The sequence below is a fragment of the Atheta coriaria genome, unplaced genomic scaffold (assembly GCF_025399875.1).
Source record: "Atheta coriaria isolate IRGN ID8LTWV9N9 unplaced genomic scaffold, Caltech_Dcor_3.1 hic_scaffold_5_pilon, whole genome shotgun sequence".
Taxonomy (NCBI): domain Eukaryota; kingdom Metazoa; phylum Arthropoda; class Insecta; order Coleoptera; family Staphylinidae; genus Dalotia; species Dalotia coriaria.
In genome coordinates this window covers 5,895,868-5,919,090 of record NW_027045447.1, presented here as the reverse complement: position 1 = coordinate 5,919,090, position 23,223 = coordinate 5,895,868, and the positions used below count along the sequence as shown (strand labels likewise).

General features: G+C 39.1%; 7 protein-coding genes across 8 annotated transcripts in view; 4 read left to right on the top strand and 3 right to left on the bottom strand.

Moving 5' to 3' along the window:
- Window positions 1–1,195, bottom strand: part of kek5 (kekkon 5) — a 169,288-nt gene extending 168,093 nt beyond the window's left edge. The window contains exon 1 of the mRNA XM_065302645.1: window positions 246–1,195. The gene's annotated coding sequence lies outside the window, so the exon portion shown is untranslated. The remainder of the gene's footprint in view (window positions 1–245) is intronic.
- A 933-nt stretch (window positions 1,196–2,128) lies between these two features.
- LOC135791616 (N-alpha-acetyltransferase 30-like) lies at window positions 2,129–4,162 on the top strand. Its single transcript, XM_065302063.1, has 3 exons — window positions 2,129–2,486; window positions 2,549–2,982; window positions 3,038–4,162. The coding sequence occupies exons 1-3, from the start codon at window positions 2,282–2,284 to the stop codon at window positions 3,353–3,355; spliced, it is 957 nt and encodes a 318-aa protein (XP_065158135.1). The 5' UTR covers window positions 2,129–2,281; the 3' UTR covers window positions 3,356–4,162.
- Window positions 4,112–6,499, bottom strand: LOC135791613 (ESF1 homolog). The gene has a single exon (XM_065302058.1). The coding sequence runs from the start codon at window positions 6,396–6,398 to the stop codon at window positions 4,209–4,211; it is 2,190 nt and encodes a 729-aa protein (XP_065158130.1). The 5' UTR covers window positions 6,399–6,499; the 3' UTR covers window positions 4,112–4,208.
- Window positions 6,500–6,767: 268 nt separating this feature from the next.
- On the bottom strand, window positions 6,768–7,898 carry LOC135791958 (serine/threonine-protein kinase 33-like). Its single transcript, XM_065302572.1, has 4 exons — window positions 7,730–7,898; window positions 7,496–7,666; window positions 7,102–7,439; window positions 6,768–7,043 (listed from the first exon to the last, which is right to left on the bottom strand). The coding sequence occupies exons 1-4, from the start codon at window positions 7,851–7,853 to the stop codon at window positions 6,858–6,860; spliced, it is 819 nt and encodes a 272-aa protein (XP_065158644.1). The 5' UTR covers window positions 7,854–7,898; the 3' UTR covers window positions 6,768–6,857.
- Window positions 7,899–8,246: 348 nt separating this feature from the next.
- Window positions 8,247–12,215, top strand: LOC135791614 (luciferin 4-monooxygenase-like). 2 transcript variants are annotated; one of them, XM_065302059.1, is made up of 5 exons: window positions 8,247–8,438; window positions 8,497–9,178; window positions 9,230–9,389; window positions 9,456–9,746; window positions 9,804–10,486. In XM_065302059.1, exons 1-5 carry the CDS (start codon window positions 8,435–8,437, stop codon window positions 10,314–10,316), a joined length of 1,650 nt encoding a protein of 549 aa, XP_065158131.1. In that variant the 5' UTR covers window positions 8,247–8,434; the 3' UTR covers window positions 10,317–10,486. The 2 variants fall into 2 exon arrangements, with proteins under 2 accessions (XP_065158131.1, XP_065158133.1); XM_065302061.1 differs by lacking the exons at window positions 9,456–9,746; window positions 9,804–10,486 and adding exons at window positions 11,184–11,474; window positions 11,532–12,215 and having other exon boundaries at window positions 8,252–8,438.
- A 21-nt stretch (window positions 12,216–12,236) lies between these two features.
- On the top strand, window positions 12,237–14,134 carry LOC135791615 (luciferin 4-monooxygenase-like). The gene is made up of 4 exons (XM_065302062.1): window positions 12,237–12,314; window positions 12,369–12,490; window positions 12,543–13,084; window positions 13,148–14,134. The coding sequence occupies exons 1-4, from the start codon at window positions 12,302–12,304 to the stop codon at window positions 14,070–14,072; spliced, it is 1,602 nt and encodes a 533-aa protein (XP_065158134.1). The 5' UTR covers window positions 12,237–12,301; the 3' UTR covers window positions 14,073–14,134.
- Window positions 14,135–14,733: 599 nt separating this feature from the next.
- On the top strand, window positions 14,734–16,910 carry LOC135792482 (uncharacterized). Its single transcript, XM_065303132.1, has 4 exons — window positions 14,734–14,886; window positions 14,941–15,062; window positions 15,121–15,662; window positions 15,720–16,910. The coding sequence occupies exons 1-4, from the start codon at window positions 14,874–14,876 to the stop codon at window positions 16,675–16,677; spliced, it is 1,635 nt and encodes a 544-aa protein (XP_065159204.1). The 5' UTR covers window positions 14,734–14,873; the 3' UTR covers window positions 16,678–16,910.
- Window positions 16,911–23,223: the final 6,313 nt, after the last annotated feature.

The window sequence follows — 23,223 nt, the reverse complement described above, 5'->3', positions numbered from 1 at the left end:
AATGTTGAAAACGGAAAATACGAAACAAAACAAACGCGATTAAATGAATCGACTTTTAACTCAATAATTATTATCGCTCGAAATCAAAAAGCATAAAGATATGCTGTGAAATAAAATGTCGAGCACTATTATTACATTAGTAATGCATATGATAAAATATTCCTAGTATTTAAACAAATTTAAACAAAAAATAGTTTTTGTTTAAATATAACATTAAAAATGGTTAAAATAATAAAATTACTAACCTTATTAGATTTATGATGAATTCTAGTCCTGTGTATGTATGGTTGCAGTCTTTTTGATGCTTGATGAACTTCACAACACTTCTGTTCAATTTAATTTAACACTCAGCACGAGTAAAACAGATTTTGTCGTTATTATATTTTGTGTACCTACACTTTTTGTTGGTTATGTCTTCTTGGTATACATTAAAGAATATGCGCATAAGCTAACTAATGCTATTTATCGTTTTTTTGCTCTGTATTGTGTTTTCTACGCGTTATTTGGTAGCAAGTCATTTACTTTTTATATCTTTTCCAAAGCCTGTAGAAGCCTATTAATTTTTTGTTTATAATAAAATATTTATATTTTCAAAGAATTTTTATATTTTACTAGAGTATAATAATTGGACTAATGTAATTTACTTCTATTTATCTTTTGTTAGTATTTATAAGATTATATATTAGTGCGCACGATTATATTATCAATTAGCCGATAATAAGTTATGAAGTAATGTTCTAGTATTTTTTTATTAGATTTGGTTGAGTTTAGAATGTTGAAACTTTGGAAATATTTTAAACTTTTTTTGTTGTTTTTTTAGAACAACACACCACTGATTACGCGTTGGAAACTTTTTCGTGATCCTTGGGTTTTCGTCCTCTCGTCCTCGCAGTGCGGGAAAAACTTTCGCGTACACGAAAAACGCATCAAAAACAATCAACAATCGGCGGTTTTTGGGGTCGCGGCAAAAATCGTGTGTATCCCAAGCGCGAGCGTGTGTAAACACGCACACCGGCGGCGACAACGGCGGAGGATAACACGTCCTGGAGGAGAGCCGACGAACGATTGCGGCCCGTATAGCACAAGAGGCAGAGTGTTGCGGCAGCGAGGGCGCACGAGGCGGCGCGAGTTGCGACGACGCCGACGGCGGCAGCGGAGGCGGCAAGAATGGTAACACTAGAAAACTAGGACTGCAAATAAACAGGTTGGATCGGTTGGATGATTTTTGACAGATATTTTATTAGAATATTCATTTAGAGGGGGTTTCGATACACACTAGCGCCAGACTTTGAAGGCCACTCTGGATATTCGACAATTGCATCGTTACAACAATTATTTTGGTTGGCAACGCGAAGAAAAACCAATTGTTGATCGCATATTATTATAATTCCATTAGTCTAAAGCATTGCTCATTATAATCATACACAATCATATATAATATTCGTTTTTTTTTTAAATAATAATAATGTGTCTTTTTATCAATCATATTTTTCTCATTGATTATTATCATTATTTATAAATTAACTTACATGAAAACCAAAGAAATAGCATTAGCATTAAATTATTGCATTTTAAATAATTCTTACTTGCACACACAAAATTCCGTCTATCGTACATGGCGTCTTGTGTCAACTTTGTTTGTTGGTGGTTTTTTTTTTCAGTATTGGTTGCCAATTCTAAAGATAATAATAAAATAAATCTTAATATGATACTACCAGTGACATCTGCCGTCAAATCTAAGTACTTCCTGGTTAAACATTTTACAAACTATCGATAACGCTATTTTTTGCGTTATTCAATTTAAAATTACATTGTTTAAAGCTTATATTTATAAAATGTATTAAATATTTATGGCCATAATTTATATGTAAGTAATTTAAAATAAATTATATTCACAAAACTTACAGTGTTGTGAAAGTAGCCTTAGAATTTTCCACGTGTGTTATTGCGCAAACGCCAAAAATGTTTAAACTGAATACTCTTAATAAATCGTTTTGTTTAATCTGATAAATCAACTTATAAAATTAAACTGTCTATTGCACAAAACAAGTCCATTTATTTCTTAAAATACAACTAAAAGTTAATGCTTTATTTTGTAAAATCCAATGCCAAATGTCATCAATTACCCCTAAAGTTAGTCTTTCATTCACGCGCCGTCGACTCGATTTGATATTAAAGATGGCCATCCGTTCAATGTGTAAATCATGAAAATCCGTGTATAAATGCATTGTAAATTTGTATATACGCTCGAACTAGTTAAAATCAAATTTGTACATAGACAATGAACAAAGTAGATAGTAAAAGAAAGGACTGCGCGCCCACGGGCGGCTGTGAGCCGCCCTCGAACGGCTCGAAATGTGAACTGCAGCAGTCCGTGTGCGACAACATCGAGAAAATAAAGCTAAAGACGAAGGCGCTCAACGGAGTCGTCAACGGCACCGATGTCGACGTCGTCCACGAGGAACACCCGCCCATGGCGAAGACTGGTAAGCATCATTTCCTCATAAATCTACATGACTTTAAAGTGTTTTTGTGGTTGAATTTCAAGACACATCACAAGCAGATACTACAAAAGTAGAAGGAAGCAGTGAAGAGAAAGAAACCAAGCAGAAAAAGGCCAAAAAGAAGAGGAATAAGAATGATATTCATGCAGAATCCAACTCACACCCATGTCTTCATGATGACTTTGACATCACAAGCATAATTAGAGACAAGTACAAGCAGGAAGCAGGCAGCAGTGATGAAAAGCTCAAAATAGTGGTGAATCACTTTGAAAAGATTGAGTTAAAAGATGATAAATCAACAGTGATACCAGATCCAGAGCTGCCAAGGGTAGAGAATCCAACGATTGAATATGTTGCCTATCAGTCTGAGCTACAAATGCCACTTATAATGAAGATAATCCAGAAAGACTTGTCAGAACCTTATTCAATATACACATATAGGTATTTCATTCATAATTGGCCCAATTTATGCTTTCTGGTAAGAAAAATACACATTTCTACTGCAAATCTATTAAAACTGAATGTTTTTTTAGGCAATGCACGAAAGTAAATGCGTGGGCGCAATCGTGTGCAAGCTGGACATGCACAGAAAAGTAATAAAGCGAGGATATATCGCCATGCTCGCTGTAGACAAGCAGTACCGCAAACATGGATTGGGTTCAACATTAGTTAAGCGCGCTATTCAAGAGATGATCGCTGGCGACGCTGATGAGGTTGTTCTGGAGACGGAGATTACCAATCGGCCTGCGTTGCGGTTGTACGAAGCACTGGGTTTCGTGCGCGACAAACGTCTCTTTCGCTACTATCTCAATGGCGTAGACGCACTGCGCCTCAAACTGTGGCTCAGATGAGGCACGCGACACCGCGGTGCTTGAGCTCAGGGTATCGTCGTTTAGTTGTAGAAATTTGCGATCTGGCGAAAGTTACACAACCGGGTAGGAGACTATACGCTACCTCAACAATAATGTAACGAGTAACGGAGTAACTACGTAATGCAACAAGCTGGATGCGCAAGAACGACACATGTCTGCGTGAGGACTTCATTTGTGTGTACAAACAATGATTTGTTACCCGATTACTTTTGTTTGAAATTTGATGGTTTTTAAAACAGCGTCCTGTTGAGCTAAAAGTGCACGTGGTGATACCGACTCCCCCCCACACCATCGACCAATTTCGTTAACATTGGATGTAATTCTAATTCTAGTCTCGGTTATAAATTGACTTAGCGCATAATTAATTGATAATAACTTTTTACGTTCTGGATGGCAAACGCAATACGATGGATACGAGTAAAGACACGTTCATCTACGAGAAAATACCAAAACTACATGGAAATGCAATCGCTTTACATGTGTTAAACCAACTATTAACATATATCTTAATATGTTGTACATAAATGATGAGAAATAATTAATTAACAAATTAATAGGAATCGATTTCACGCCTCCTGCAGAAAGCTAAACATTGAAATTGTGCAAATTCACAGCAATCTTTTAAATATTTTGATTATTGTATTACCACGTGAACAAACTTTAATATTATGCAATAGATTGCGTACAAAATGGTATGGTAATCGTTTTTGGAATGAAATGACGTGAATTCGAATATGAGCTAGTACTTTGTTGATTTATTAAACAATAAAATATGAAGACTAACAATAGCCCATCAAACATCAACAAAAACTCGCGTTCAAACGAATGTTAATCATTTTTTCTTATTTTTGAATGCTTCAGCTTTACGTTTAACACTTTTAACAAGTACATTTAATTCAGCATTACCCTTTTTCGCCTTACTATCATCATTAAGTTTCTTCTTTTTGGGATTTTTCGTTATTGTGGAATCACCATCTTCAATTTCAGCTCTTCGTTTAATTTTCTCACTGATCAATATGTCCATGTTCTTTGTTTTCTTGTAGTGTGGGTCTGTGGGGTCAATATTATAATGATGACTTGTAAAAAGCGCTGAAAATCGTTCATCGTTCGTATTAACTTGAAAATCATCCTTAGTTTCATTTACATCCGTAGTAGGTTTTTTATTCTTGCGTTTTTTCTTTGACTTTGACTCGTTTTCATTGTCTTGGATCTTCTTTAAACTGAAATGTTTCTTGCCTTCATCTTCATCATTCAATAACAACTCAAGTTGTGCTTTGCGTTCGGCTGTTTCAGACTCTGATTCTGAATCGTAATCACTATCGATTTCTTTCGTTTTCGACTTTGTTTTCTTTTTCTTTTGTTGGAACTCAGGAGTATTGAATTCTTCAGCAAAGTATGGATCATTCATGTCAATATCTGAAGGTACATCAGATTCGTCATCATCTTTATCTCCACTTTGCGCGTTTTTCCTTGCCTCTCGCTTTTCTTTGCGTTTTTCTTTACGTTTATCCATCAACTGCTCGAATGGTGTCTTATTTTCGGCCGCTGCTTTCTTTTCTTTTATAATTTCTTCAGTTTTCTTCTGAAGATCAACTCCCCAACTGATTTCCATACCAATATCTTTCTTCTCCTTGGCTTTCTCCTTCACTTCTATTTCTTGTAGTAACATTTTGTACTTATCAATCATTTTCTTTTTACTTGCAGGCGCATCATTGTTTTCATCGTCTGAATTATCGTTAATATCATTCGTTTCTTCATTTTCCGACTCTTCTCCACTACTTGAAGCCAAATATGCCTGCAAATCTGCATCTGCAATGTCGTCAATCTTTCCACTCGCTAATTTTTCAGCAATTTCCACTCGATCAGGATTAGTTTCATCCCAAGTTAAATCAACTTTAGCCTGTTGCAGTGCTGTGGTTGTGAAAAACCTAGGTTTGTACTTTGACATCTCAGGCAACTTATCACAAACCTCTTTTGGTTCATCATCAAACTCCATATCATCAGGAATAAATCTCAAGTCAATTTTTGTTGCACTACTTTCATATTCCATACCATCACACTCTGTGTAAATTTTATTTGCAGAATTTGCACTATCACAAGTTACAACAGCATAGTAATATTTAAGCCTGTTTAACTGATATTGCCTCAGTTTTTCCATGTGATATTTGGATCCTTCTTCATTTTCATTCTCATTATCTTCATTAGATTGAACCAGTTCAGCCGGACCTTTGATTTCCTCCTCAGCAAGCCTTTTCTTACCAAATTCGGATGGGTAGATGATAATTGAAGAGATGCTTCCTCCAGGAGGTAAGAATGAATTGAATAGAACCATTAAATCATTTGCTTTTATTCTGTCCCAATCCATGTTACATGCTGCTAGTCTGTATGTAGCTTCCTCAGTGCTTCCAGCATCTGCATCTAATTCTCCCCACTTGTGATCTATGCCATCATCTTCTTCAAGTGCCTGAACATCATCATCAGTCTCTTCATCATCTGATGAAGACTCACCAGACAACAAATTGCCTTCACCTCTAGCATAATCTACTGTTAGATTCTTCAATTTCTTTTTAATTTGATCTGATACATTTTTATCAGATGAATCAAGTGTTGGTTCTTTAACTTTCTTCTGCTTTTCCTTATTGAGTTTATTTTTTAGCTTCTTATCATCTTGCTGGACTTCTTTTTCTTCTTCTTCTTCCTCTTCATCATCTTCTTCATCATCCTGTTCCTTGTCTTCATTAGTACCTTCCTCTGATTCTTCTTCAGACTCTTCTTGGTTGCTGTCTTCATTATCCTTCTCATCATCATCATCAGAGTCAATATCATAGTACCGTTTTAAATTTTCAGTCGTCGAATGATTTACAGGTCGTCCACGCTTGTCCACAGTGTATTTTACTTTGAATTTCTTGTCTTTGAACATAGACTGGAAACGTTTGTCGATTTTTACCTTACGTTCCCCTTTTGGAATGCGCCGAAATTTCGGGTCGTTTGCAACATGTGCAAAACGTTTATCGGCTTCCATTATGGTTTATAACAATATTATATTAAGTTAAAATTAAATGTAGCACGTGTTTATGTGCAAACTTATTGAAGAATTCAAACACCACAAACTGAGGTTACGGACTTTTTCAGAGTAAGCATGCAGCAGGCTAACCGTTAAACGGGTTGCATATAACTCAGGAAATACCCATTAAAAATTAGCATTTTCTTAAAATTGGAAATCATAATGTGAAGAACACCAAATTTTAAGTTTTTTCTTTCATATTGTAGTTCAAAAGCCCTTTATTTTATGCATGGAAGTGCCCGAAATGCTCATTACAAATCAATATTTAACTAAAAATTTGAAAACATGCTGGAGAAAACACATACGGCGGCAAATCAACGAGTACAATTGTCTTAATTATTCATATGTATTTATACCAATTAACTTTATTGACGTAAAAAGCATACGTGAAAAGCAAACGGCGTATAACTTAGATAATCAGCGGCGTTTGGGACTCTTGTCGTCTTGCCGACCTTGTCCCCGAGAACGCTTTGAACCCATATTGGAAGCACGTTTGTTCCTTTTATCGAACGTTACATTTTTTACAGAAACTGCAGCTGCTGAACGTTTGTGCTGATCTGGTGCGTACAGAAGCTCATCATCAGTTTCGTCATCTAAACTTATCTAATAAAACAAATCCCTGTATAATAAAATAATTTAGTATTTTATTCCTTTTACTTACGCGCATGTCCTTATTACACAAACGCATCATATCGATAACATTATGCGATTGAGAATAATCAATTAATTTCTTTCCTTTCAACCATGGATGATTAAGTAGTTCAGCGGCGGTGATTCTTGCGGCAGGATCTTTATTCAGTACTCGTCCGATGAGATCTCTTAATTCTGGGGAGAAAAAGTGCTGCGGTTGGGGAATACTGCTACAAATATTCGTTATAATTTCTGCTTCCGTTTTTCCCGTAAAAGGCATTTGTAATGATAAAATATAATAAGTAATAACACCAATTGACCATACGTCGCATTGCTGGCTATAAGACTTCGATTGTAAAATTTCAGGCGCTAAAATAATAAATTCTCGAACAATCAGAGTTTAAATAATTAAGAGATGAACATACACATGTATTGCAACGTTCCACAACGTTCATTTAGCATATTGGCAATACCATGTCCACTCTTAACAATACTTAGCCCAAAATCGCTAAGTTTAATGTACATGTGATCATTTACATTATTTGGATTGTTTGTTACCAAGACGTTCTCCATTTTCACATCTCGATGAACAATATCTTGTCATGATTAAAATAAATTTTAAAATAAAATAAGTTTTAAGTTTTTCTACGAATTTTTACCGTTTTTATGTAAATACGTAATGGCACTGGTCAAATCATTAATAATTGGTCTGACATTGCTCTCGGTAAAACGCATGTTCTCGTCTCTCGTCAGTTTCATCAAGTCGCTAAGACATTTCTCCATGATGAGATATATCTTACTCGCCGATTCAAAAACTTCACGCAGAGAAATGATAATGTTGTATTTCATACATAATTTTGCACAAATAAGGTTTAATTGAATGTCGTGTGTTTATGTAATTACTTCTCATAAGAATAATGAAACCTGTTTATTTACCACACGATCATTAAAATTGCATAATCTAGTTAAACTGCCATATAAGTCAATTTAATTATTGATGAAGGTATGCGACCAGAAATAAAAGAACACATGATTTATTTTAAAAATCATCCAACATTACCCAGTGTATACAGTAGTTATCTATTATTACATCTGTTATTACGGTTATTTTCCTTGATCCATTATTTAATGCAAACGATTGGCAAACTATATGGAGGGAAATATTCAATTATTTATTAAGTACATGTCAGTTTATTTGAAGCTGCACGATTGCACTTTGAACAAATTGCACCACCAATCATGCGATATCATACAATGTTGAATCACATGCCGCTACACAAAGCAATAATTAAATTAATTTGCATTTAAGAGTATATAAAACGTGCAACAGCGCAAAACTAGTTCTAATATTACGTGTAGCAATCATGAGTACGCAATACAATGTACCAATTTATATAGTATTACTTCTAACGAGTACTTGTTTCAGGTGTAACTATATCAAATAATATAATAAAAGGACCTCCAGTGACGGCGCAATGTCCGAAAGAAGGTTTGGGGTGTATGATATTTGCTGCTTGCACAAAATACGCAAAAAAGATTTGCCACATAAGTCCATGTGGGAATGAATTGGAGAATTTTAAAAGTGAGACATTTGAAAGTTTCAAAGATCGTTCTTCAAGAGTAGCCAAAGAGTTGATCCGTCGAGGAGTCAAACCAAAGGATGTGATTGTCAACTGTTGTCCGAATCATTATGATAGTGCAATAACAACTGCAGCATGTTTATACATTGGTGCAATTTCTTCAACTTTGGATCCAACTTTATCTCACAGAGAATGCGGGCATTTGTTGAAGTTAATTGAGCCGAAATTTATTTTTGTGCATGAAGATGCTCTGGAGTTAATTGAAGAAAGTTTAAAAATAAGTGGTCTTAATGAAAGTGATATACATCCTCAAATTGTTATTCAAGGATCTACAGGTGACAATAAAAAAAATGTAAAATATGATACATTTAAAACTTTTTTGCAAAATGACGCAAAAGGATTTAAACCAAGGAAAGCAGAGAATTTGGATGAAAATTGCCTGATTATGTTCAGCAGTGGTAGTACTGGACTATCAAAAGGGATTTGTGTATCTCACAAATCATTCTTTTTAGGAGCTCATAGTTTACTGTATATTTATTACTATATATTCAAAACATAACAATAAAAAAATGATTTTAGTGAATTACTGGATGACACTACTTGTATTTTACACTATAGTACACTATACTGGGTGTCCGCCATTATGATTTTCATAGCGACGTTTATCAATGGAAGTTGTCGATTAGCCGCAAGAAGTTTTATACCTGAGGATACCTGTAAATTAATTCAAAAACACAACGTATGTTAATTTATTTCAATTTTAATGTATCGCAAATGTTAATAGTGTTTTTCGATTTATTTTTAGATTACTTCAGCATTTATGGCAACACCAATGGCTTATCAATTCGAAGCATTAAAACACTTATCAAAGAAGTATAACATCTCTTCCTTGAAAAGTATTCTTTTAGGAGGAGGTCCACTTAGTGCTGAGCAAATGGTCAAAGCACGAGAATGTTTACCACATTGCAGTATTTTCCTAGGATATGGTATGACAGAAGTAGCATCGTGTGTAGTTGGCTACCTCCCGCAAGATAGAAAAGATTTTTTGCAGTATCCATCATCTTGTGGGAGACCTATGAGAGGAATGCAACTAAAGGTATAGAAATTTAAAAACATTAAAATAATGTTAGAAATAATTCGATTTAAATTATAGATTGTGGATCCCGAATCAAACAAATTACTCGGCCCTGATGAAATGGGTGAAATACTTTTCAAACCACCATCAAAACTGCTCGGATACTACAAGAAAACAGAAGACAGTTATGATGCCGATGGGTTTTTTAAATCTGGAGATATAGGATATTTTAACCAGCATTTCTTAATCTACGTTTGTGATCGAATAAAAGATATGTTCAAATACATGTCTTGGCATATTGTCCCAGCCGCTGTTGAAGCTGTCATCAAAGAACATCCAGCAGTACAAGAATGTGTAGTATTTGGCATTCCTAGTGAAATTGCGGAAAATCTACCAGCTGCTGCTGTAGTTTTGAAACCCGGTTGCAACATTAAAGAAAGTGACATTGAAGATTTTGTCGCCGAGTTGGTAGTTGACCGAGAGAAGCTGCGTGGTGGAGTTTATTTCGTCGAAAATATGCCGAAAACTCCGTCTGGAAAGATTCAGCGTCGGAAAGTTAAAGATATGTTATTGAAGTGTATGCCAAGATAAATATTGACTGTGATTTACTGGGTCATTGGTTACTAGTTTATAAATAGATAAACATGTTTTGTAATCGTGTTATATTAGAAGTTGTTGTTTACTTATGATTTATATTAATTTAGATATGTGAAACTGCAGAGTCATTGATAGCAGATATGAATAAAGAGATATTACGTCAATTATGCGTTGAAAATTAATATTAAATTTAGTTCCAAGTTATAATTTCACCTAAAAGGTTATTAATATTCAGTGAATACAATTATTATTAGAATTTAAAATGTCTTGTAAAGGTAAGAAATATTAATTGATATATTGAATATTTCAATAATGTATGCTGCGTTTATAGATTATGATATAATAATTAAAGATGGAGTGTTATGCACTCCCGATACTGAATTAAACGTTCCAAAAGGTTTAGGACATTACATAATTGAAGGCTGTAACAAATTTTCAAAAAATATATTTCAAGTAAGTAATAACTATGTACATATATACGTTAATATAACTTTTAATTTTTTAGATATGTCAATTTACAAACGCTTCAATAACATACTCCGATTTCAAAATACAATCTGTAAACTTAGCAGCAAATCTTCGCCATTTATGTATTACTATATATTCAAAACATAACAATAAAAATGTGATTTTAGTGAATTACTGGATGACACTACTTGTATTTTACACTATAGTACACTATACTGGGTGTCCGCCATTATGATTTTCATTAGCGACGTTTATCAATGGAAGTTGTCGATTAGCCGCAAGAAGTTTTATACCTGAGGATACCTGTAAATTAATTCAAAACACAACGTATGTTAATTTATTTCAATTTTAATGTATCGCAAATGTTAATAGTGTTTTTCGATTTATTTTTAGATTACTTCAGCATTTATGGCAACACCAATGGCTTATCAATTCGAAACATTAAAACAATTATCAAAGAAGTATAACATCTCTTCGTTGAAAAGTATTCTTTTAGGAGGAGGTCCACTTAGTGCTGAGCAAATGGTCAAAGCACGAGAATGTTTACCACATTGCAGTATTTTCCTAGGATATGGTATGACAGAAGTAGCATCATGTGTAGTTGGCTACCTCCCGCAAGATAGAAAAGATTTTTTGCAGTATCCATCATCTTGTGGGAGACCTATGAGAGGAATGCAACTAAAGGTATAGAAATTTAAAAAATTTAAAATAATGTTAGAAATAATTAGATTTAAATTATAGATTGTGGATCCCGAATCAAACAAATTGCTCGGCCCTGATGAAATGGGTGAAATACTTTTCAAACCACCATCAAAACTGCTCGGATACTACAAGAAAACAGAAGACAGTTATGATGCCGATGGATTTTTTAAATCTGGAGATATAGGATATTTTAACCAGCATTTCTTAATCTACGTTTGTGATCGAATAAAAGATATGTTCAAATATATGTCTTGGCATATTGTCCCAGCCGCTGTTGAAGCTGTCATCAAAGAACATCCAGCAGTTCAAGAATGTGTAGTATTTGGTATTCCTAGTGAAATTGCCGAAAATCTACCAGCTGCTGCTGTAGTTTTGAAACCCGGTTGCAACATCAAAGAAAGTGACATTGAAGATTTTGTCGCCGAGTTGGTAGTTGACCGAGAGAAGCTACGTGGTGGAGTTTATTTCGTCGAAAATATGCCGAAAACTCCGTCTGGAAAGATTCAGCGTCGGAAAGTTAAAGATATGTTATTGAAGTGTATGCCAAGATAAATATTGACTGTGATTTACTGGGTCATTGGTTACTAGTTTATAAATAGATAAACATGTTTTGTAATCGTGTTATATTAGAAGTTGTTGTTTACTTATGATTTATATTAATTTAGATATGTGAAACTGCAGAGTCATTGATAACAGATATGAATAAAGAGATATTTCGTCAAATATGCGTTGAAAATTAATATTAAATTTAGTTCCAAGTTATAATTTCAGCTAAAAGGTTATTAATACAATTATTATTAGAATCTATAATGTCTTGTAAAGGTAAAATACATTAATAAAGTACAAATTTTTCAATTATTTATTCTGCGTTTATAGATTATGACATAATAATTAAAGATGGAGTGTTATGCACTCCCGGTACTGAATTAAACGTTCCAAAAGGTTTAGGACATTACATAATTGAAGGCTGTAACAAATTTTCAAAAAATATATTTCAAGTAAGTAATAACTATGTACATATATACGTTAATATAACTTTTAATTTTTTAGATATGTCAATTTACAAACGCTTCAATAACATACTCCGATTTCAAAATACAATCACTAAACTTGGCAGCAAATCTTCGCCATTTATGTGGAGTTCAACCTGGTGATATTGTGATGACTTCAATGAAAAATTCTTTAGTAAATTCACTTCCCGTTGCTGCAGCGTTTTATTTAAACGCAGTTACAAGCTCAATAGATCCCACAATATCTGCTCGAGATTGCGAGTATCTGATTAATTTGGCCCAGCCAAAAATTATAATTGTGGATGCTGAAGTCCAGGAGAAGATTGAAGAAGCTATTCAAAATCTGACACTTAAACCAAAATTGATTGTAAACTGCAGTCAACCTGCATCAGAAAGTAATGAACACTTGCATCTTCAGAATTTGTTGCTTTCCACCGAAATTTCAACTGGTTTTGAGCCTGTAATAGTCAAAGATTCCAATAAATCAATGGCGGCGATTTTATTTAGTAGTGGAACTACAGGTTTCCCAAAAGGCATTTGTTTGAACCATCAAAGTGTGTATTTTGCAGGTGTAACAATGCAGTAAGTATATAATTTATTAGTTTTATTTTGGTAATTTATTTTATAATGTTTGTTTTTCTACAGTGAGTTAATGGACATGCCTCAAGTTTATCTCCTGTGCACGACATTTTATTGGATATCTGGCTTGGGAATGTTTGCAGGGCAATTTATTAAAGGTTCTTCAAAAGTTGCTTTAAAAACATTTGACATTCACGAATTCTCAAGACTATGCATTCAGAATAAAGTTGAAGGAACATTTTTGGCTACTAGCTACTTATCAAAATTGCTTCAATACAAAGATTTGGTAAATCAGACACCTTTAAAGTCACTTATTGCTGGTGGCATGATGGCTAACAAAGGACAATTTGCTGTCATGCAATCCACGTTTCCCCAAATTAACTTTAACCAAGTTTATGGAATGACAGAATGTGGTGGTCCAATTTGCGCGTTCACCGCAAATTATCGACATGATATAAAGAAGTTCCCAGAAAGCACTGGTCCGCCCATTGAAGGATTTAGTATCAAAATTGTTGACTCGGAAACTGGTAAAATCTTAGGACCAAATCAACAAGGAGAAATTTATTGTAAATCTAAATATAGTATGATGGGATACTATAGAAACGATGTAGATCAAGCTTTTGACAAAGATGGTTTTATAAAATCGGGTGATCTCGGTTATTATAACGAAAACAAGATGATTTTCATTTCCGGTCGTAGTAAAGATATGTTTAAATATCAGTCATGGCATATTGTGCCAGCTTCTTTAGAATCTATAATACTAGAATGTGATGGTGTTGACGAAGCTATTGTTTTTGGTATTCCGCACGAGGAAGATGGCTTCTTGCCAAGTGCCGCTGTTACTCTACATAAGAAAATGAGGGATAAAATCAAACCTGAGGATATTGCTAATTTTGTAGCGGAACGAGTTGCTGATAGACAAAGACTAAGAGGAGGAGTGTATATTCTCACCGACTTCCAAGAACGCCAACTGGAAAAATCCAAAAAATAAAATTTATGATATTATATCAATTAAAAATTAAAAATTTGAAATAAAAAATTTAATGATGCAATACGAAAGAGAATTTGATTACCCATCTTTTATCCTGACAGAGTTTTCTTTTTTAGTTCTGGAATTATTTACGTTTCAAAGTTTAAATTGGCGATTATTTTGGAAAAATTCAAGTTTTTTGACAATTATTCCCGCTAATTTGAGAGTGGGTCAATTTTATTTCATATATATTTTTTTTATTTAATTGAAAAATTACGTGCTGCAAAAGACCATTATTTTGCGATTAAAAAGAAAAAATATAAAATATAATCGGCTCATTTCGAAATTATGGGGAAATAGTTGTGAAAACTTTTTTTTTAGAAAATAATTTTGTTTTAAATGGCGAACTTTGAAAAAATTGGATTTTTACTCAGAAATGCGATTATTTCTTTGTCTTGAATTCAAAAGTGGTCAATTTGGTATGGAATACCCCATATTTTAAAGCTTCTTCAAAATAAGAAAATTGAATTTCTTTGAAAAATATTTCCATCTTTAGTTAAAATTTAAATTCATAAATGAAATATTGCTGATTCATATTTGTATAACATTATTTAAACAATAATGACTAGACTAAATAATTGTTACGTCACATACGAGATAAATGTTGTTGATACATGAGAGTAAACTAATGTTACGATTATCACAAGTATTTATACGTTATATCAATCATACTAAAACGTTCATCACATAAACGTACCTATCAGTAAATTGTGATTTTATATTTCTAACATTCATTTGTATCACATATAATATATACGAAAGATGAATTATAAAGGTAGGTGCTTTAATAAGTCTTTAATGTCCTTAATTAATTTTGTGCTTCATATAGATTATGATATAACTATCAAAAATGGAGTGCTTTGCACACCAGACACAGACCTGACCGTCCAAAAAGGCTTAGGACATTTTATACTAGAAGCATGTCACAAATTTGCTACCAATACATTTCAGGTAAACAAACATATTTTCTAATTGTATTATAATTATTTTAATTCTATACATATTATAGATATGTCCATTTACAAACGCTTCAATAACTTTCCACGATTTCAAAGTACAATCCTTAAACCTTGCCGCAAACCTGCGGGCTTTATGTGGAGTACAACCAGGCGATATTATAATGACGTCAATGAAAAATTCCCTGGAAAATTCTCTTCCAATTGCTGCAACATTCTACCTGAATGCTGTGACTTGTTCCTTAGATCCTTCACTTTCTATTCGTGATTGCGAGTATCTAATTAACTTAGCTGAGCCAAAAGTTATTTTTGTAAACGCAGACATTGTCGAAAATATCAAAGCAGCATTAAAAAACATTAAAAAAGAAGCTAAATTAATAGTAAACTACGATCACACGCAACTAGAAAGAAATGGAAACCTGCATCTACAAGATTTATTGGCAACAACAGATATCACATCCGGATTTGAACCTGTCATTGTTAAAGATCCTGCCAAAACAATGGCAGCCATTTTGTTCAGTAGTGGAACCACAGGTTTGCCAAAAGGAATATGTTTGAATCATGAAAGTGTTTTGTATGTTGGTACACTAATGCAGTAAGTCAATCGTCGATTTCTCTTTGTTTATGCTTTTAAAATTGCATTCTTTTTTAGCGAACTTATGGAAAATCCAAATGTTTTTACTTTATGTACAACTTTTTATTGGATTTCGGGTTTGGGCATGTTTATTGGCCAGTTTCTCAAAGGTGCTACCAAAGTAGCCTTGCGCAAATTTGATATTCTAGAATTTTGCAACGTTTGCAAACAGTATAAAGTCGAAGGAACATTTTTAGCGACCAGCTACCTATCAAAATTTCTCCAAGCCAAAGATTTAATTAACCAAACACCTCTCAAAGCCGTTATGGCTGGTGGCATGACTCCAACCAAAGGACAATTTGCCCTAATGCAGTCAACGTTTCCACAGATTCATTTCAATCAAGGATATGGCATGACGGAATTTGGTGGACCATGTTGTGCATTCACAGCAAACTATCGATCTTACAGGGAACAGTTTCCGGAAAGCACTGGTGTTCCTCTTGCAGGATTTACTATAAAAATTATCGATACAGAAACCGGTAAAGTTTTGGGACCTAATGAACGAGGCGAAATTTGTTGCAAATCAAGATTTAGCATGCTCGGCTATCACAAAAACAATACGGAAAATCCATTTGATAAAGAAGGATTTATAAGATCAGGAGATTTGGGACATTATGATGAAAATAAAATGATGTATATTTCCGGGCGCAGTAAGGACATGTTTAAATACCAGTCCTGGCACATTGTCCCAGCTTCTTTGGAATCCATTATTAAAGAACATTCCGCAGTAGATGAAGCCATTGTTTTTGGAATACCACACGAAGAAGATGGTTTCCTGCCAAGTGCAGCAATAACTCTGCACAAAAAAATGATCGGCAAAATCAAACCCGAAGATATTGCCAACTTCGTGGAAGAAAGAGTAGCAGATAGGCAAAGATTAAGAGGTGGCGTTTACATTGTTACAGAAATGCCTAGAACTCCTACAGGAAAAATTCAACGAAATAAAGTTTATGATATGGTACGAGCAGAAATGTAAATTCATGCATTAATATTACACGCCACGAAGTATATATATATATATATATACTTCATGGTAGAAAACACAATATCGTGTTATAATACATCAAACATAAATATTTAAATTTTACTTTTGTTTTTATTAAGTTAATTTGATAATTTATAAAGTTATTTATTTTAGTTTCACGATGTGTACAGTTATAAATGTAGCACTGAAATAAAAATAAGTAATATTTTACTGTCCTACACTCATATGGAGTGTAAAGTAACCTTTACAAATCACTACATAGTATAAAGTAAAGTCGCTTTTTTTCCGGTCCCTTTGTTCGCTTAAATATTTGAAACTACGCAACGGATTTTGATGCCGTTTTTTTTAATAGATAGAGTGATTCAAGAGGAAGGTTTGTATGTATAATAACATCCATTAAATAGTGGAGAAGTACTGTTATTTTTGAGGTTTCTAATGTGATGTCGTAAATACAAAGTTTTCGATTATTCCCGTCTGCTCTTTGTGCGATGCTTCGTAGCTTCCCCCTCCAAGCATAGACGTGTTGACCGGTTGATGTTTTTGTTTGGAGAAGGAAAGTCGCTTTCTCTGTCTGTCTCTTTGTATGCTTAAATCATTGAAACTACGCAACGGATTTTGATGCGGTTTTTTACTTCCGTGCGAAGCCGGGGCAGGTCGCTAGTATTTATACAATTATTAATTTAATTAATTCAAACTGATCAATTATATTGAAGTCGCCCTTGGCTCCGGCGCCCACATACGGCGAAGTCCGGAACGCCTACAACATCCGCGACCTACAACCCCCAGCGGAAGAGGCCGCATCTCAAGCCGACGAGCCACGAACACCGCCGACCAGACCGCGCTGAGGGTGCTCAGCAAGGAATGCTGAGCGACTCGGCCTCTTTACCATCAGCGTCGCTCGACGCCGCACGCATCTCTCGACCTCTTCCGAGCATCATCAGTAACTAGCACAACCTACGCATCAATTTTGGCGCAGTCGGTAGGATTCGAAGAGGTATACAACATTTCCATAATTGACCTGCGATCCGGTGGAAGATGGCCGCACCCGCTCTTGAAAAGTACTCCGGACACAAAACCGTCATTCGCGCCGAATTATGGCTGAACTTGTTCGAAGTGGTCGGCTTCGACAAAACCGACAATGAGAAGGTAGCCATGCTCATGGGGTACCTCGTGGACGACGCGCTACAGTGGTACGCGATGGACATAGCCCCACGAATGGGCTCAATCACATGGGCAGAGGTCCGACGCAAATTGATCGCGCGATTTGGCCGGCCAGTGGCCGACCCGCTGGTGCAGGCTCAGCGCCGCATCCTAGGGCCCGCAGAGTCAGTAGAGTCGTATTTTAACGACAAGATGCGGCTACTGCGAATGATCGCCATTGGGGAGACGCACGTGGTGGCGCAACTGACCGAGGGAATGCCGACGCATTACCGCGGTTATTTGCTGTGCGCCGCCACTCCAACAGCGACCGACTGGCTTCACGTGGCCATGCAGTTGGAAGCCACGCTGGGGAAACCAGCGCCACCGCCCGCACAACCACGAGCAGTTCCTTCGCCACAGCGTTGGACGTCGACGCCCGCGCGCAGTTCGGGTCCCAACAACCAAAAACGTCGCCCACCAACAGCGTGCCGCATCTGTGCCGAAAGCGGGCTGACGCAATGGCACTGGCACCGCGAGTGTCCTCGTCTGCGGACCCAGCCGGTAGTAATGGTCGCCGCCGAACCTCACCACGACCCCGGGGACGCGGTCCAACAGGTGCCACATGAGGAAGTCGTTCCTGTTCAGGAAAACTTCCTGAGCGACCGTCACTAGGCTTGCTGGATATTGCGGTGCGTATCAACGGTTCCCCCAGCAGAGCTGTTATTGACTCCGGGAGCACCATCAACGTCATCAGCGCCACCCTCGCCAGACGCTTGAATGTCAAGCCCCGTCCGCACACCGCAATCGCCGTCTTCCAAGTGAACGGTCGCACCTTTAGCGACGGTTCCGCCACCGTCTCTCTGACCATCGGCAACGACAGCCATTCTGTCGATGTCCACGTGTTGGCCAATTCACCCCGCGACGTGATTATTGGCCTCCACACGAGTCGAGTCTTCGGACTGAAGATCGACTTTCGCCAGCTCACGGTCCACCGACAGACCCCTGGCCAAACACAACCAACGCTCTGCCTCACCGCAGATGCCCAGCTGCCGCCTAGCGTCTCCACCATTGTGGGTCGCTTCCCGCAGCTGTTCGCTACCGAGGATACCGACGTCGGCCGCATCCCCGATGTGGCTCACCGCATCCGCCTCGAGCCGAATTCCGCACCCGTCTCCCGCAGGCCCTTCCGGCACTCCCAGCCAGATGCCGAAGCCATCCGCGCCCAGGTCACTACGCTGCTGTCCAAGGGCCTCATTAGGAAGTCCACGTCTCCGTGGGCATCACGCGCTCTCCTCGTCGAGAAAAAGTCCGGTGGTAAGCGTTTATGCATTGATTACAGGCCCCTCAATGCCGTCACCGTTGCTGAACGTGAGCCACTACCAGACATCCGTGACGTCATCGACCAACTGGCGGAGTCCCGCGTCATGTCCGTCCTCGATATGGCCTGGGGCTATTGGCACATCGCCGTCGCCGAAGAGTCCGTGCCACTCACAGCTTTTGTCACCGCCGATGGCCAGTACGAATGGCTGGTCTTGCCATTCGGCCTCCGAAATGCCCCGCCGACGTTCCAACGAGTGGTGCGTCAAGTCCTAGGGGATCTGCTGAACAAGGGCGTCGTTCCGTATCTGGACGACGTTATTGTTCACGCACCGACGCAGCAGCAGCACGATGCCCTCTTGGAGGAGGTGTTCACCCGCCTCGCAGCCGCCAACGTCCGCCTTCGCCGGGAGAAGTGCCACTTTTCGCAGCCCGAGGTGGAGTACCTTGGCCATGTGATCTCCGCAGGGAAAATTTGCTGCGGTTGCTGAATTTCCAAGGCCGCAGAACGTCAAGGCACTCCAGCGGTTTCTTGGGATTGCCAATTTTTACCGCCGCTTTGTCGATGACTACGCCCGAGTCGCCGAACCTCTCACCAGACTCACCAGGAAGGAGTTTGCCGACAACATCACCGACTCCTGGGGCGCCGAGCAGGAGGCCGCGTTCGAAGCCATCAAGAACGCCTTAACTTCGACGCCGGTAGTCAGCATCTACCGCCCGGACAAGCCTGTGGTCCTGTTTACTGACGCCAGCACCGTTGGACTTGGAGCTGTCTTGAAGTGCAGCAGACGACATTGGCCATCGACATCAGCAGTGCATACTACTCCGCGCTTGTATGCGATGCTGAGAGTCGATACAGCGCCAGCGAGCTCAGTGCCACCAAGCGGTCCTAAGTGCGGTGACGCCCATGTCTACGATGCACGCTTGACATGTGGACATCTACTCAGACCATTCAGCGCTGCGGTGGCTCTTCAACATGAAGAACCCCTCAGGCAAGCTGTACCCGCTGGTCGATCCGCTTGTCGGTGTACCACTACGTGCATCATCGGCCGGACGGCGTAAGGGTGTGACGCTCTCGAGAGCCGGTGTCGCTCCTCATCGATGATGACGTCTTGCGACGCGAGCAAAACTTGCTGGACGATCCACCCCCAGGCTGCCAACGAACGCAGGATGGCCTTTTGATTCATCGCCATCGAGGCCTGAATCGAATATTCGTACCGGCCCCACTCCGCGTCGAGGTTCTCCGACACTACCACGACGAGCACGGACATCCTGGCGTGTTGAGGACACAACGCCTCTTGGGCGGACACTATTGGTGGCCTGAAGCCGCCGATCACATCAAGGCGTACGTTCGTGGGTGCACGGCGTGCCAGCTGGTGAAGCCTGCTAACCGTCGACCACTCGGCCTCCTTCAGCCGATCGCTTCGCCGCCGGGGTCAGGGGTCATATGGGCGATCGACACCATCGTCATGGGGTCTGCAGCTGCACGCACCAAGGCGAAGTATATCCAGGTGGTAGTGGATCATCACTCAAGGTACGTTTGGGCATTTCCCACACCTAAAAACACCACTGCGACTGTTATAGGGTTACTGAGCTAGCTGTTCACCGCCGTAGGCCCCCCGGAACGACTGATCTCGGACAGGGGCACCAACTTCTCGGCAAACGCGTTCCGGCGTTTCCTGGAAGCTCACGGAGTGCGTCACGTCACCACGTCGCCCTACCATCCGCAGGCCAATGGCCTCTGCGAGAAGGCGAACGACCTGATAGCGCGAGGCCTACGCCTGGAAGTAGTTGATCACCCAAGCCAAAGATGGTCAACGCTTCTTTCTCAAGTGGTGGACAACCATAACCGAACACCGCATGGGATTACCGGCTACTCCCCGCGCTTCCTGCAGTTCGCTGAGCCATCCGATGCTGCCTGCGACAATGTGCCGGTAGAGGTAGCCCGCGCCGATGCGACCCAGAGGTCGAACGAAGAAAAAGAGGGACGACGAGATCGACACAACCAGGAGCACGAGACAAGTGCGTTTCAAGTTGGCGACCTTGTGAAGCGACGCGTTCCCCCACACCATCCCACGCGCCATAAGCTTACGACCACGTATAGCGGCCCCTTCGTGGTTCTCCGGTCCCTAGGTCCCGAGACTTACGAACTGGGCCTCGTTGAAGGCAACGTCGTGACGAAGACCTCCACGTCCCACGCAAGCCGATTGGAGAGGTTCTACGTACGGACCTCGCTTCGAGAGGGGGGAGTGAAGTCGCCCTTGGCTCCGGCGCCCACTTGCGGCGAAGTCCGGAACGCCCACAACATCCGCGACCTACAACCCAGCGGAAGGGCCGCGTCTCGAGCCGACGAGCCACGAACACCACCGACCAGACCGCGCTGGGGTGCTCAGCCAAGGGATGCTTGTAGAGCGGCTCGGCCTCTTACCATAACATCGCTCGACGCGCGCACTTCTCGACCTCTTCCGAGCAACATCAGCAACCAAGCACAACCTACGCATCATTATGGCGGACTGACCATTGTGTTTGGCATTCACCGCACCCTCGAAAACGGTATTGTGACATTTTGATTGTTTCGCTTCGTTACGCGCGCTAAACTTTACGCTGATAAAGGGCAACGCGTCTTCAAATGCCATCTGCATATGACACGGTATAAAAAACCTGTATAAACTTTTATGATGATTTGTGGGGTTACAAATTGCGCATATTGAAGAATTCATTGCCCGATCAAAATTAATAGTTATTACCTTGTGTCGTGTGTGTGTTGTCTCGCAAATGTTGCCCAATTAGACGGGCGCTGAGTATAAAAATAAACTGGCGTGTCGTAGACTTAATTAAATCAAAATACGTATGATTGGTTTGCCTATAGTTTAGCAAATGGAAAAATTTGGTGTTTGTGTAGTTTGCCTATATTATATTGTATGTAAATATATCGCCCGAATGAATTATTACATGTCTTGGAGAAATATACGTAGACAAACATTGTTTGCGTGAGGGGTTGTTTGAAGTTGCGCCGGTGGAGGTGACTCGCTATCGTTATTATCATCCTACACCACCACCACTAGCATATTTTCCGCATTTAGTTTATCGCATTTTACGACCGCGTGCTATACATATACGCCCACGTAACCCAGCTCGAATTAATTAGTGTTAATTAAACGTTGCCATCATCGTTGGCTGGCCAGCACGAAAACTCCCACTTACACACAAAAAAATAACGTCACTCGTCGAATATTGTATTGTGTTTGAAGTATGTTTTAATAAGTTGCCTATGACGATTCAGATTGTGCACTAAAGCCGGAAATTGCGCGCTTAAATCCGCTGTGTAACCTGCGAGGGCGGGGTAAAGGTGCGAGTCTTCATTTTGTTTAGTCAGGATTCGATCGCATTTCAGCGCCTGTTTGCCAGCTTATCGCATTTATCGCCCTGCGACAGTCTGTCAGACTGTCATCGTTAAAGGCCCATGATAAATTGCGTTTTTCCGATTCTGACGAGCCGCCGACAATCGTCATCACATCGCAAATAAAACTTTTTCTCGCCGTTGGTGTATACAGCAATTCGCGCAGCACAGCACGGCAACAAAGTCAAACGAAACAATTTACAAAGAGAAAGAGATTATGTAATTTAAAACTAAAACACACAATTGTATTTATTTTCAACGCAGCGTTGTGTGTGTGTTGTGCGTGTAGACTAGTTGTGGCCGTCCCTTACTGTAACATCGCGCGCATCGTAGAAATGCACATCGCGAGTTGCGTGCCGTGTTTGAGTTCTATTTGTTTACAATATAATAACTGCAAACTGAGGCGCGGCCGAGCCCACTCCCATTTAGCTAATGCGAACGTGGGGATGGCCACCGCCACTTCTTCCTCCTTCCGCCTTCCGGTTAAACATAAAACAATCACATTGCGCGAAATTTATAAAAATCCAATCAAAACCAAGTTGAAAAATCTCAACATAGGCAACCAGTGATACACCAAAACTTCTAACCCAAATTCAATCCTTGAAGTATACACCACACAAATTAAAAAACAAGCCGAAAAAAGTAAGGTCTCGAAAAGGTACTTTTGGTGTGGATGAGGG